Genomic DNA, 12,953 nt, shown 5'->3' with positions numbered 1-12,953 from the left:
AGTGATGCGTGAATTTCTCATAACCCTTTCAACAAAGATTTAGTCTTCTTTCGTCTTTGTTTTAAAGAATGCCTGTGCATCACTTATCTCTGACCTTGAGTTTCTCTGTAGAAACATTTCTGTGCACGTCTCCAATACTAGTTTTGAGGAGTTACTTCATACATTTCTTTAGCTTTTGTGTAACTAATTAACTTATAGTGGAACCAAAAATGCAGTTATAGGTTCCCTCTCAGGGAACTGGAGCTGAGTGGAAACGCCGTGGGAACGCCTCTGCGTGACCGCGTCATGAAGCACGTGTTAAATCTAACCAATGGCGAGCTGTGGCTGAGCCAGTCCAGCCACAGGTGCCTCACAGGACAAATCCTTCCTCCTTGATGCCCCTCTTTCCCCGGCAACCCTCTTTGGGGGCGCCATTGGGGCAGTCGCGGAGAAGCTCCACGCTGAGAGGCTTCCTTCCCCGTCGACGCCACGTCCGCGGGGCTGCTCGAGGGCGACCCTGGCCGTCGTTAAGTGCGCACCACCTGGCGCAGCAGGAGAGGGTCGCGCTACGTGCACCCCCTCGCCGAGGCTGGGCACGGCCGGTTCCAGCGAGCGCGAGCCCGAGGGCCGAGGGCCGTTCGCCCCCTCCAAGGAGGGTTCCGGCTCTACTAGACCAGCGCTTCCCTGCCAGTGCACTGTTACAGGGCGCTGCGTCTGTAGACCCAAGACTTCCAGAGACCAGCCTCTAGGGGCCGGTGCCCCTGAGAGAGTTTTTGGGAGAGTGGTGAGCCCTCCCCAATGTATCTCAATGGGTCCTGCGTACAATCGACAGGGGCTACGCCATCCAGTTCAGGTGGCGGCCTCCTCGATTTGGGGGGTGCTACCCACAGTGGTGGACCCCCAGCAGGCTCTGGTATTGGAACAGGAAGTACAGGCTCTGCTGCAGAAAGGAGCTATAGAACGAGTTCTACCTCCAGGCAGAGAGTCGGGCTATTACAGCCGCTACTTCATCGTTCCAAAGAAGGATGGGGGTTTGCGTCCAATACTAGATCTACGCCGTTTGAACCGCGCTGTCGCAAAGTTGAGCTTCAAGATGCTCACTCTCAAACAGATTGCGTCACAGATCAGGTCCGAGGACTGGTTTATAACGATAGATCTTCAGGACGCCTACTTTCATATACCCATCCTCCCACAACACAGGAAGTTCCTGAGGTTTGCTTTAGGGGACAAAGCTTACCAGTACCGGGTTCTTCCGTTTGGCCTAGCCCTCTCACCTCGTACATTTACCAAGTGCGTGGATGCAGCTCTGGCACCATTGCGTCTCCAGGGCATCCGCATCTTGAACTACATCGACGACTGGTTGATTTTAGCGCCATCTGAGCGGCTGGCGGCCCAACATCGAGATGTTGTGCTCGCCCACATCAACCGTCTGTGGCTGAGACTCAACGCCAGGAAAAGTGTGCTGTGGCCAGTGCACAGAGGACCACCTTCCTGGGCGTGATTTGGGATTCGACCACGATGCGGACACATCTGTCTCCTGCTCGAGTAGCTTCGATCCTCTCTGCAGTCAAGCAGGCCAAGCTAGGCCAGCCACTCACTGTGAAACAGTTCCAGAGACCTTTAGGTCTCCTGGCAGCGGCATCCAACGTGATCCCTTGCGGCCTGTTACACTTGAGACCATTGCAGTGGTGGCTCAGGGCCAAGGGGTTCTCCCCGAGGGGAAACCAGCGCCATCTGATCAAGGTCACTCGGCGTTGCCTGCGGGCCCTGGCAATATGGAGGGACCCTTGGTTTTTATCCCAAGGCCCTGTGTTAGGAGCGATCTGTCGCCGAGTCACTCTCACGACAGATGCAGACGACAGACCCTGAGGTGGTGGAGCTCCTTTGGAGACACTTCGGCCGTGCCGAGGTGGACCTATTTGCCTCCAGAGAGACGACTCACTGTCCTCTGTGGTTCTACCTCACGCATCCCGCCCCGCTTGGGGTGGATGCGATGGTGCACCATCCTCCACTCCAGAGCCCCCGCTACAAGGAAGGCTTATGCTGGTAGGTGGAGGCTTTTTGCCACTTGGTGTGGGGAACGACAGCTAGACCCAGATAACTGCCCGGTCGGTTCAGTACTGGAGTTCCTGCAGCAACGTTTCTCCACAGGTTTATCCCCGTCTACTATCAAGGTATATGTGGCGGCCCTGTCGGCAACTCATGCCCCACTAGATGGGCGTTCTCTGGGGAGACACCCACTGGTATCCCGCTTCCTTCGTGGCACCCTGAGCCTGAGGCCAGCAGCCAGCGCTAGAGTACCGTCCTGGGACCTGGCCATCATACTAGACGGTCTCTCTGCTGCTCCCTTCGAGCCCATCACAGAGGTCGCAGTGAAGTATCTGGCTCTTAAGACCTTCTTCCTGCTTGCTATTTCTTCCCTCAAAAGAATTGGAGATATACAAGCCCTCTCGGTGGCCCCCTCGTGCTTGGAATTTGCACCCAGCATAGTGAAGGCATACCTTTCCCCGGCTATATTCCTAAGGCCCCGTCCTCTACAGTCGGGCCTATTGTGCTGCAGGCGTTCTGTCCTCCGTTCCTGACGTCGGACCAGGCGAAGCTTAACCTCCTCTGCCCAGTCAGTGCCCTAGACCTGTACGTCCACAGGACCGCCCTGTGTAGGCTGTTCGTATGCTTCGGGACCACCCAATACTGGGGGCCCGGTGTCTAAGCAGAGGATGAGCAAGTGGGTGGTGAGGCCATCTCACTTGCTTACGAATCGGCCGGTCAGCCCGCACCTTTGGCTGTCCGTGCCCATTTTACCTGGGTTATGGCGGCTTCTAAAGCCCTTTTGTCGGGTAAAGTATCGCTGCACGACGTTTGTATGGCGGCAGGCTGGTCCTCTCCCCACACGTTCGTGAGGTTTTATTGTCTAGACCTTAACTCCACGCCTGGAGCACAGGTGCTCTTGTCTGAGTGTGCGCACTGACTTCACACTACGGTCACTTGCTCATATGGCTGAGTGGGTATTGGTGTTTCCACGCAGCTCGAGTTCCCTGAGAGGGAACGTCTCCGGTTACGAATATAACGTTAGCTCCCTGAAGGGAACGAGACGCTGCGTGTCGATGCCATACTGCCCGTGGCACTTGATTCGGCCGTTCAGAGATGAATGGTCCTGCCCTTCGGGTCCCTTTATAGCTTCCTTGTCCTGGCGTCGCCCGCCTATGACGTACCAGCTCGGCATTGGTTCGATTTCACACGTGCTTCATGACGCTGTCACGCAGAGGCGGTCACGCAGAGGCGTTCCCACAGCGTTTCCACGCAGCGTCTCGTTCCCTTCAGGGAACTAAGGTTACATTCGTAAGCATTCGTCACTCATGCTTCATTCCAACAACTTTCATTCATTTTGACGAAATAGGTAAACTAAACTCTATCCCTGATTGCATTAACAGATATTCTGTGTGCTGGTGTTCGTTTTCCAACCTAACCCTAATAGTGACTTTTTTATCAATTAATAAACAGGTTAGATTTTGCGTGACCGTTAGTTGATATTAGCGACGGGTGTGTTACATTGTTGGACGATAAAGTACAGCCTTTTGTACCTTATTGCTTTAATACACACAAGGCGTGAGGAAGAACTGTTTCAAAACTGTAACTGTTTATTTCCAAAACCCTGCATCTCTCTTGCCCCGATCCCCTGGTTCCTCCACTCCCCATGAACATAAACAAAACACCCCTTTTTTAACAAATACTACTATATTCTGTTTTGATTTAACAACATAATACATTCTACCAATTAATTGAGCCAGATTAAATCACCAAAAAATGTTAAAAGAATGTTCTTACTATTGACAAAGTGAAAGACTGGCTGACGAACTGAATGAAAATACAGTAAACGGCCTGTCATTCAGTGTCAAAGCTGTATTTTGAAGTTAGTTCTTACACATCATACCGCTTATCCAGGTACCGCAAAACAACAAGGGGACTGGCTTGACTGTTTTTCGAAGTGGGGACAGGCTAACCACATTCAACATGATGCCCACTTCTATTTACAGGTATACAGAAGGCCATATGCAAGATTGAATATTTTTTTAGTTATTACAAGTATGACAGACAAAACACACAATCTTCTGTTGTTGAAATGGGCTGTAATCTCTAGTTTATTGCAACTGTCTTTATGGCACGAGTCACATCTGCCATGGGATAATCACAACGGAAAGCCAAATGGAATATGAGGCCAGTACTTACTTGCGTATGTGAGTGAATGTGTGTATGCAAGAAAATGCGTGTGCTTATGCACATCTGGATGAGGGGGAGGACTAATGACTTCAGCTCAGCACTCTGCAATGATAAACGCAAACATTGCACAACTCCCTAAGAGTCTGCACCACAAAACACCTCTCTGCCAATTTGGATGCCAATTTTATGCCATCTTGAATCAAAAACAGCTATTTTTTTTCGTTATATGGCCCGCTCTTGAATAGTTAGTTATTTCTCTGAGAGATGGCAATGTGTGTTTTATAAATGGTATTTCTTCTGACTTTAGAGATGTTAGTTGTTGGGTTCAACAAGGAAGTTGCTTAGGCCCTTTACTTTTTTCTTTTTTCACAAATGATCTCCCTTTGTCAATCAAGAATGCCAAAATGGTAATGTATGCAGCAATGCTTCGAACAGACTAGAACTTGCAATTTTGTGTGTGTGTGTGTGTGTGTATGTATATCTATATATGTTTTGGAACCTAGTGTTTGTATGATTCTCAGATCATATACATTTCTGTATTAAGTGGGTTCACACAGACTTTTCTTTCGGTCAGGATCAGCAGACTATGTGCAACTGCACTACATAGTCTAATTCTGTCTGACAGCTAAGCTAATTAGAGAGAGAGAAAGAGAGAGAGAGAGAGAGAGAGAGAGAGAGAGAGAGAGAGAGAGAGAATTAAATAGTTCAGCTCTACCTAGGCTGACCAGTCAACTGGAGTTCGAAAGGAGCAGAGCTCGATGGAAGAGACACTGTTGTGTTAATGACGTTAAAGTAAGAAAGGATGTAAGTCAAATTGATAGTAGAATGGCACTTTATCCCACATGGTTCTCTGAGGGATGGCAACTTTCCACCACCAGCATCATCACTATTTGAGCGTGGACTTGCGGCAGCTCTTCCATCGGCTCACAATCGCGTCCTCTCTGAGCATCCTCTGCTTCTCCTTGGTTTATCTCCTCACCGGATGCTATGAGTCAGAGTTGACAGAAAACTCTGGGATTAAGGCACCCACACACAAGTTTCTTGTGTCAGGGTCAGGATGGCCGTACGAGAGAAACCGAGCAAGCATTGTCAAGGACATTGCTACCACTGCTAGCAAAGGGGAGTTCAACGGTCGTCCCGGGTTGGAGGCGAACAGCTCAGGGAAAGAATTGACAGCTACTAGAAGGTTACCGCAGGCTCTGATCATAGGGGTTAAAAAGGGAGGCACTCGGGCTCTACTAGAGTTTCTGCGGCTCCATCCGGACGTGCGTGCCGTGGGTTCGGAGCCGCACTTCTTCGACCGGCATTACTCACGGGGGCTAGACTGGTACAGGTAAGCACACATTGCGAATATTCGATATGAATATTTCAAAGAGACGTCTATCAGTGAGATTTTAAGCTTTCCTTTAAAATCTCACTGTTTCTGATTGTATTTGGGTCCTGCTCTCTGTGTGTTTGTGAATGAATGAATGTTTCAACTTTGTGTGGTCTACTTACCCAAACATATTCACAAAGATATATGTAGGTGACAGTCTTAGGGATACAGCCTGTATCTGTACAAGGTATGTGTGTGTGTGTGTGTGTGTGTGTGTGCGCGTGCGGGGTTCTCACAGGTTAAAAGAGTAATAAGCTCTGCAGGGGTCAAGCCAGATGTTAATGGTATCATGTGGCTTTGTTCTTAAGCAATTCTGTTTGGAAGTACTCTGAACACACGTGATGCACAATAATAATAATTGAAATACAGGGATATCAGATTCAACTTGCTCAAACTGCTTAAGGATAATTTGGGAATATATCTTTATTCTTAGTGGATGGTCTTTTAAATTGACATGAACATGCACACAAACAGAACAACACACCACCATGTCAAAGCTGTGGAATGTAAACAGAGAGAATCCCCTTTAGCATTTCTTTTCTATCAGCATTTGCAGCATGTTAGCTGTTTGTGACACCCTATCGTCATGTCTCTCTCGGTCTAGATGGAACTCACTGTTGAGCCACTTGACATCAACTCAAGTTCAGTCAACTAACCTCTGACCCCAAGTCACTTTATGGCACTTTAAGTTAATGCTCTGTTCACACCACCTCATGATAAATAGAACACAGCCGGAATATGCCATCTGTTAGAGAAACGTTTGGCTGCCTATTGCTTGCACAAACAGAAACATTGAAGATAACAGGTTAGGGTTAATGAACTCCTTTGTTACGAGAGAACATAAAACATGATCACAGACCAAATATTGGTGTCCTTGTGGTGTAACTCTGGGCGATGGTGGCGCATGGAGTAGTGTGATGCACTGCGAGCTGCAAGGTTGGTGGTTCGAATCCTGGCTGCCCCATGTGCCATGGCGAAGTGTCCTTGAGCAAGACATCTAACCCCGAATTGCTCCCCAGGCAGAATGTAACGCATGGGTTATAATGCAATGTAAGTTGCTGGCTTTTGGATAAAAGCGTCAGCTTAATGTAATGTAACTCCATGCGCATCCTATGCTATATAGTATGTATTAACTCGTGTACACACCTTTCTGATTTCATATTTAAGTGAGGGCTCCCTCTCGGCAAATACTGTGATCAAAAACAAAGCAAAGGACCACTGCCTAGAGTTTGCTCAAACCATTAGCCTCCTTGCCACAAAGAATCACGAAGATACTCAGGTAATCACAAAAAAAGAATTGAGCCACAGTTGCTGACTTTGTAACCAGAACACCTTACCACTGGGCTACTTGCATTGCTGTTGAAAGATTCTCAAAAAATCAATAAAATATGTAGGATCACCTCTGTTCAGTCAAGGCAAAGAACAGTAGCTAATCACACATCTTCTGCTCCATCAAGAAATACAAATTTGTGAACTACACAAGCTGTATGACAACATGGATTGAAGAGAGCAGAGCTGTGATCAAGTGGATCATTTCTGCTAGCAGCGTTGAACGGGCCTTGCGTGTCGGGGGAGCAGCAGTCAGCCGGACACAAAGAAAAACTTTATTGGTCTGCCAGGAATCATACCCGAGTCTATAGGTAACTAAGCATGGAGCTAACATCTAGGCCACTGGCTTTCATGCAATTGCACAATAAAAAACGTCACTCAAATATGTTGGATCACCTCTTTTCAGTCAAGGCAAGGAATGCAATCTGTGGGAGCTATTTGCAGTCATTTAGCTATTGATTCTTAAATGTTATTGTTTAATTCTTTAGGTTGATATCATATTAAGACTAAGAGTTTTCGTAGTCAATTTAATTGAATCATTTTTCATTTGTCAATGTAGTTTTTGTTGCAATAAATGTGAAGTGCAAAAATAGAGGGAATATACACACCAAAAAAATTATAACTGACTTCCTGTTTGTTTTACAGCATGGTCCCCAGAGACTTCTTTAAGTCTCCCTGTACTACATTTGTTCAAAAATCACCGTACTTTTAGGTCAAACAGGGTGCCGGTGCTGCTTCGTCGAAAACTTCCAGGGGCTAGGAATTGCAAAAATAGAGGGAATATTCACAAAAAAAAAATTATAACTGACTTCCTGTTTGTTTTAGGGCATAGTCCCTAGAGACTTATCTCTGGATGGATTAATACCATCTCCCCTTCACATGCAACCTCATTCTGTGCCGACGAAGAACCCTTCTTTATCCCATTTCCCCAGGTCTGGCGATTCCCCATATGTCAATTGTGTTTTCCCCCGTTCTTCTGCCTCGACCAAATACTTTACCTTCTCCATTATACTTTTTATCCACCACAAAAACCACGCAGAACAATGTTCTTTGATTTGTTTCCAGATTTTACGCTTCTCCAATAAGCCAGCCTTTTATTTAAATTTATCTTCTAGTTCTTCCTTCTTCTATCTCAATATCTGCATCAGTGACACTGTTAAACTACACTGCTAAACTTTTTTCCCCAACAACTTCCTCACAGCATGCTCGGAACGTTCCACCGTATCAAGACAACTATGTTCTGAAAGTTTATACTAACCTTTTAGAGCCAATGTTATGATCCACAACGCAGAATTTATTCTATGTCGGAAGTTTATTCTAACTTTCCGGAGTCAATGTGTCTGTGAGCTTATTTTACCTCTCAGCCTTAATTATTATAGCCATAAGTTTTTATGGATCACGAGACATAAAACCGTGGTTAAAAGGAGGATTTTGTTATTAACTAAAACCCATAAATAACTACAATTATATTAAAAGTCCAGCTAGAACAAAGTACTAAAAGAAATTAAGAGTTCAACCAGCCACTGCTTGTCTTTCTGTCATTTTTACCCCTGGTTTAGGGGAGGAAAACCATCAGGGACATGGGAGACAATCAGAGGAGGGTAAACCAGACCAGGATGTGGAGTTAACCCAGGAACACATGATGCTGGAAAATACAAAATTAAGTGATAAACCCCAACCGTGACCATCTCAAGCTGTTCCGAGCACTGACTACAGACCAGGGTTTGGGGCTGAATGGAGTGGAGGCTTAGCTCAGCAACTGTGACTGGAGGAGTGGCAGCCGCATTGTGCAACCACTTTGTTGTTCCGTCCTTTTAGTTGCTCCGCTTCCTGCATCCCGGAGCGTGGATATTCTTCCTTGCAGCTCAGTGACTTTAGTTTTTGCCAGAAAGCCTTCTCAGTTCTTAACTGATGTAGTCCTTCTTGCCCTGTAGGTGTCTGTCTGAGTGAATCAATAAACAAACGTGCCATAATACAACTGTTTTGAAACAAATGGTATGGGTTTAACCATGATGCTGAGAATGCGTCTTTTTGGTCAGTTTGGACAGAAGTCCTTGAGTCCCTAGGCTAGTCCTGTGTGCCCTCTGGAGTCATTGTCTCTAATGATTCCAACCTGCTGGGCTACTGTTCAGGAGTTAGAGGTGAGCACAGCAAGACACACATAATAGAAATTTGTGTTTGCTTCGGGTCTAACAACACCCCTGAACTGTGACATTATTGACAATGAAGTACAGCCTGTAGTACCTTTATTGCTTTAATATGGACGAAACCCTAAAAACAATAAGGTTCAGCATCATGGTATGAATGTAAACTCTCATTAACTTTACTCACTTTAACTGTGAACTTTAATTCCCAAGATATTTCAGTGCTTCGTAATTTATGACTATGTTTGTCATTTCCTCCCAAACATATAGATGCACAGTTTAATTACATAATCGTTTTTTCTCAATTCCATTTTTTCCTCTACCACCTCTACCATCTATATTGGTTATTTCAATCCGTCTATATTTTTATCTTAACTACTTTTTCCCTTTTACTTTCAGAAGTATGATGCCCAAAGCCCTAGACGGTCAGATTGTTATGGAGAAGACGCCTCGTTACTTTGTTACCTATGAAACGCCAGCACGAGTCCATGCCATGTCACGGGATGTAAAACTGATTGTGGTCGTCCGTGATCCCGTGTCCAGAGCCATTTCCGACTACACACAGATCATCTCCAAGACCCCCGACATCGCTCCCTTTGAGAGCTTGGCCTTCAAGAACTGCACTACAGGTTCAGATCCTGGTGCTCAGACATCATAATGCAACACTTCATGAGTAAAGACAAACTTAGTTGTTGAGTAATACCATTGGGCTGGTACATTTTGTTTCTCAACTCAAACTTATGTCTTGCATCTCTAGTTGCTATTTTGAATCTAAAAAAGAGCAGCACATCGAAGATATCCACTGACTACACAATAACTTCCAAAATATAGCCTCAGGGGGTATGATTTATGACAGTGTCAGTGTGGATGAGATGTGGATACAGCATTTGGATGGCTTGACATGGTTTGTGTTTGAAATCTAAAAGCCCCCCAGAATGGCCCTGGTTAGGTTGTTCTGTTTGGTCACCGCTACTGCTCGTATTATTATTTGGGCGTACTTCCCGAGTGGGGGTGTAACCCCTACCCCCTTTATGATTTTAGTGGTCTGACCCACTTTATAGTGGGCAGTGTCTGACCAAACCCTAAAATTTGTTTGACACCCCTGAGATAGAGGGAGATGGCGAGACACGCAGCATTTGAAAGACAGCAAAAAATACATTTTTTGTTTTTGCGCTGTTCCCAACTTTTCAATTTGAACTAAATAACCTTGAAAATATATTTACACAATATAAGTAACTGTTAAGTGAAAAGTAAATTCAAATCTACACTATATCCTCAAAGGAGACAGAAAAGTTTGGGAACTACTGTTTAACTGTATTGCGGTTTATCATGTTGGAGAGATGTCTTCAGTGTCAGTGCTATATCAACCACGAATCTTCGTTGATCTCTTTCTTGTTTTTAGGTCAGATTGACTCTCTGTGGAGCCCACTCTGGATTGGCCTGTACGCCCAGCACCTGGAGCACTGGTTGTCTTGGTTTCCGAAGACTCAAATCCATCTTGTCAGCGGTGAAAGGCTCATATCTGACCCAGCACAAGAACTGGGAAAGGTCCAGGACTTTCTGGGGGTCGAGAAGATTGTCACAGACAAACACTTCTACTTCAATAAAACAAAAGGCTTCCCCTGCCTGAAGAAGCCAGAGGGGAGCAGTAAACCTCACTGCCTGGGGAAAACAAAGGGGAGGACTCATGCCTCCATCAACGCTGAGGCAATGCAGAGACTGAGGGTTTTCTACAAGCCGTATAACCAGCGATTCTATCAGATGGTGGGCCAGGACTTTGGATGGCAGTGATGCTGTAATTGTGCCGAAACTGGAACTTCATTATGAAGTGCAGATGATTTTAAGAACAGAGTCAGCAGTGGGAATTTCAGTTGAGAAAAATCTATAATATCCATTCATATTGTTCAATGGTTTGAAAGACAGCAGGGCTATTTTATTTATAAATATAAAATATGGACTTTAATGGTATTGTTTGTTTGCTCTACGGTAGCGGAGAAGGCTGTTGCGCGAGGAGTGGGCCACCTATGCGAGCCTTGAAAGGGTGGGGCTGTTCGTTGAGAAAGTGCGAACGATACCTCGGAAAATGATGGTGCCGCACCCCTTGACAATTTGGGTTCATGATTAAGTTGTGCTGGTGGGTCCCGCAGCCAGACAAGATGAGAAACACTGCTCTAGATAGTAGGCTGTATTTGCAGAATAAAACCAGACTTTCCTGTTTCAGAAATTATAACATTGTATTACTTGGTTCTTAACTCTCACTTCGTAAGAATGTGAGGGTAATTGTTAATCCCTTAAATCACTAATTATATTTCATTAGTATTTCAGTCCTCTTCTGAGTTTTACATAGGTTTCTATGTAGTGAGCTAGAGGGCAGCTTTGGAATGTTCCGGAAATTTAGAGTGAGGGAAGCATCAGATTTCAGTAAAAAAAAGAGGCACTTTGGCCCTCACGGCTACAATATTCACTTTTCAGGCTTCATTTTTGGATCAAAACCATGCCGTGCTTGTGCTGGTTGGACTCATATGGGTATGGAATTCCACAGTTACTTACTTTTGTCCTGAGGAGCCCGAGAGTGAGACAAAGTCTGTCTCAAGCCCCGTAGGCTCCAATATAAACCTGGTGACATATTTTTAAGAAAAACCAGAAGGTACACGTTGATTTTTACTCTCAATACTATTATTTATATTGCTATTAATACTACAACTACTACTGATGTTACTACAAATACTAATATGACTAATAGTATTAGTACTACAGCTGATTATACTAGCAGAGACGCCTCAACGGGGCAGGCAACCCAGGCAATAGCCTAGGGCCCCGAGCTGAAGGACTTCCCAAGGGACGGCTGACGTCAATGACAAAATAATGACACTGCTCTAGACCAGTGTTTCTCAACTGGTGGGTCGCGACCCCCCCCAACGCGGAAGCACCCCCCCCCCCCCCCCATTCCTGAATTATGTATATATATATATAAAGTAAAAATGGAAGACAAATTTATTGTTGCGAGAAGTAAGAAGTAAGAGACAATATATATGACAATATATATGATCTTAAATGTATTGTATCGTTTATTATTGAATGTGCAACAATGGATGTAGGTGAAATGGTGTGGATCACTTGTCTCAGCCTATTGAAAATGTATTTTGCCCTCAGCTGTACGCAAAGTGAAGTAAAGGGCCTACTAATGAAAAACCAAAATAAGAGGTAAACATGACAACAAAAACTTTCAGGCTCTTTACTGGGTTACTGTATGTCCTAGGGTTACAGGGTTGTCTGTTTTCAAAAAACTTGCTAACCATAAAAAATAAAACGTTTTTTGAGAAAATACTTCTTGAGTCATGAAGCTTGTTGTTTGTGAAAGCGGGTGAAATTGAATGATGCTGGAAACAACACTATACTCTGGTCTTTATTTCTCAACTTTTAGAGGAGAGAGCACACAGCAAATTTCTGGAGTTAAACAAAAAGTGTAAGATTTGGGGATTTTTCTTCTTCAGCAAAATACTTTAAAAGTGATAAATAGGTAGACCTGTAGTTTGAAAACAACAGGTTGTAAACCTATTTAGACAATATCAACTGATCCATTCATCCATGTTGTCCGTTGTATGCCTTTTCTCCTTCAGCAACAAGCTTAAAACGTTATAAAAAGGTCAAATTTTAGTTTGAAACAACATCTTTTAATCTAGATACCATAATAGCAACATGAAACTAATCTTTGTCCATTCCTGACGTAAAAGGTTGAGGAAAACACTCAACTGATTCATTCTTCCATGTTGTTGGAAGATTTAAACTAGGGCTGTCAAAAATAGCACGTTAACGACATTAATTAGTTGTTTGTTGTTAATTACATCAATTTTTTTAACACATTTCACGCATGCGCAGTATGACAAATTATTCAGGGGGGGGTGCTA

The 12,953-nt window shown here is 44.8% G+C and overlaps 1 protein-coding gene across 1 annotated transcript; it reads left to right on the top strand.

Annotated features, from left to right (window-relative positions):
- The first annotated feature begins 4,939 nt into the window (after positions 1–4,939).
- On the top strand, positions 4,940–11,976 carry hs3st3l (heparan sulfate (glucosamine) 3-O-sulfotransferase 3-like). The gene is made up of 3 exons (XM_037462796.2): positions 4,940–5,530; positions 9,445–9,674; positions 10,448–11,976. Exons 1-3 carry the CDS (start codon positions 5,055–5,057, stop codon positions 10,834–10,836), a joined length of 1,095 nt encoding a protein of 364 aa, XP_037318693.2. The 5' UTR covers positions 4,940–5,054; the 3' UTR covers positions 10,837–11,976.
- Positions 11,977–12,953: the final 977 nt, after the last annotated feature.

This window comes from Pungitius pungitius, chromosome 21, assembly GCF_949316345.1.
Source record: "Pungitius pungitius chromosome 21, fPunPun2.1, whole genome shotgun sequence".
NCBI classification, from domain to species: domain Eukaryota; kingdom Metazoa; phylum Chordata; class Actinopteri; order Perciformes; family Gasterosteidae; genus Pungitius; species Pungitius pungitius.
The sequence above is the reverse complement of the archived record's forward strand: the minus strand, read 5'-3'. Positions and strand labels throughout refer to the sequence as shown.

Coding starts and splice junctions, on each gene's coding strand:
- hs3st3l (XM_037462796.2), top strand. CDS start 5,055: ATGGCAACTTTCCACCACCAGCATCATCACTATTTGAGCGTGGACTTG. Junction 5,531..9,444: donor CGGGGGCTAGACTGGTACAG/GTAAGCACACAT, acceptor TTTTACTTTCAG/AAGTATGATGCCCAAAGCCC. Junction 9,675..10,447: donor CTTCAAGAACTGCACTACAG/GTTCAGATCCTG, acceptor TCTTGTTTTTAG/GTCAGATTGACTCTCTGTGG.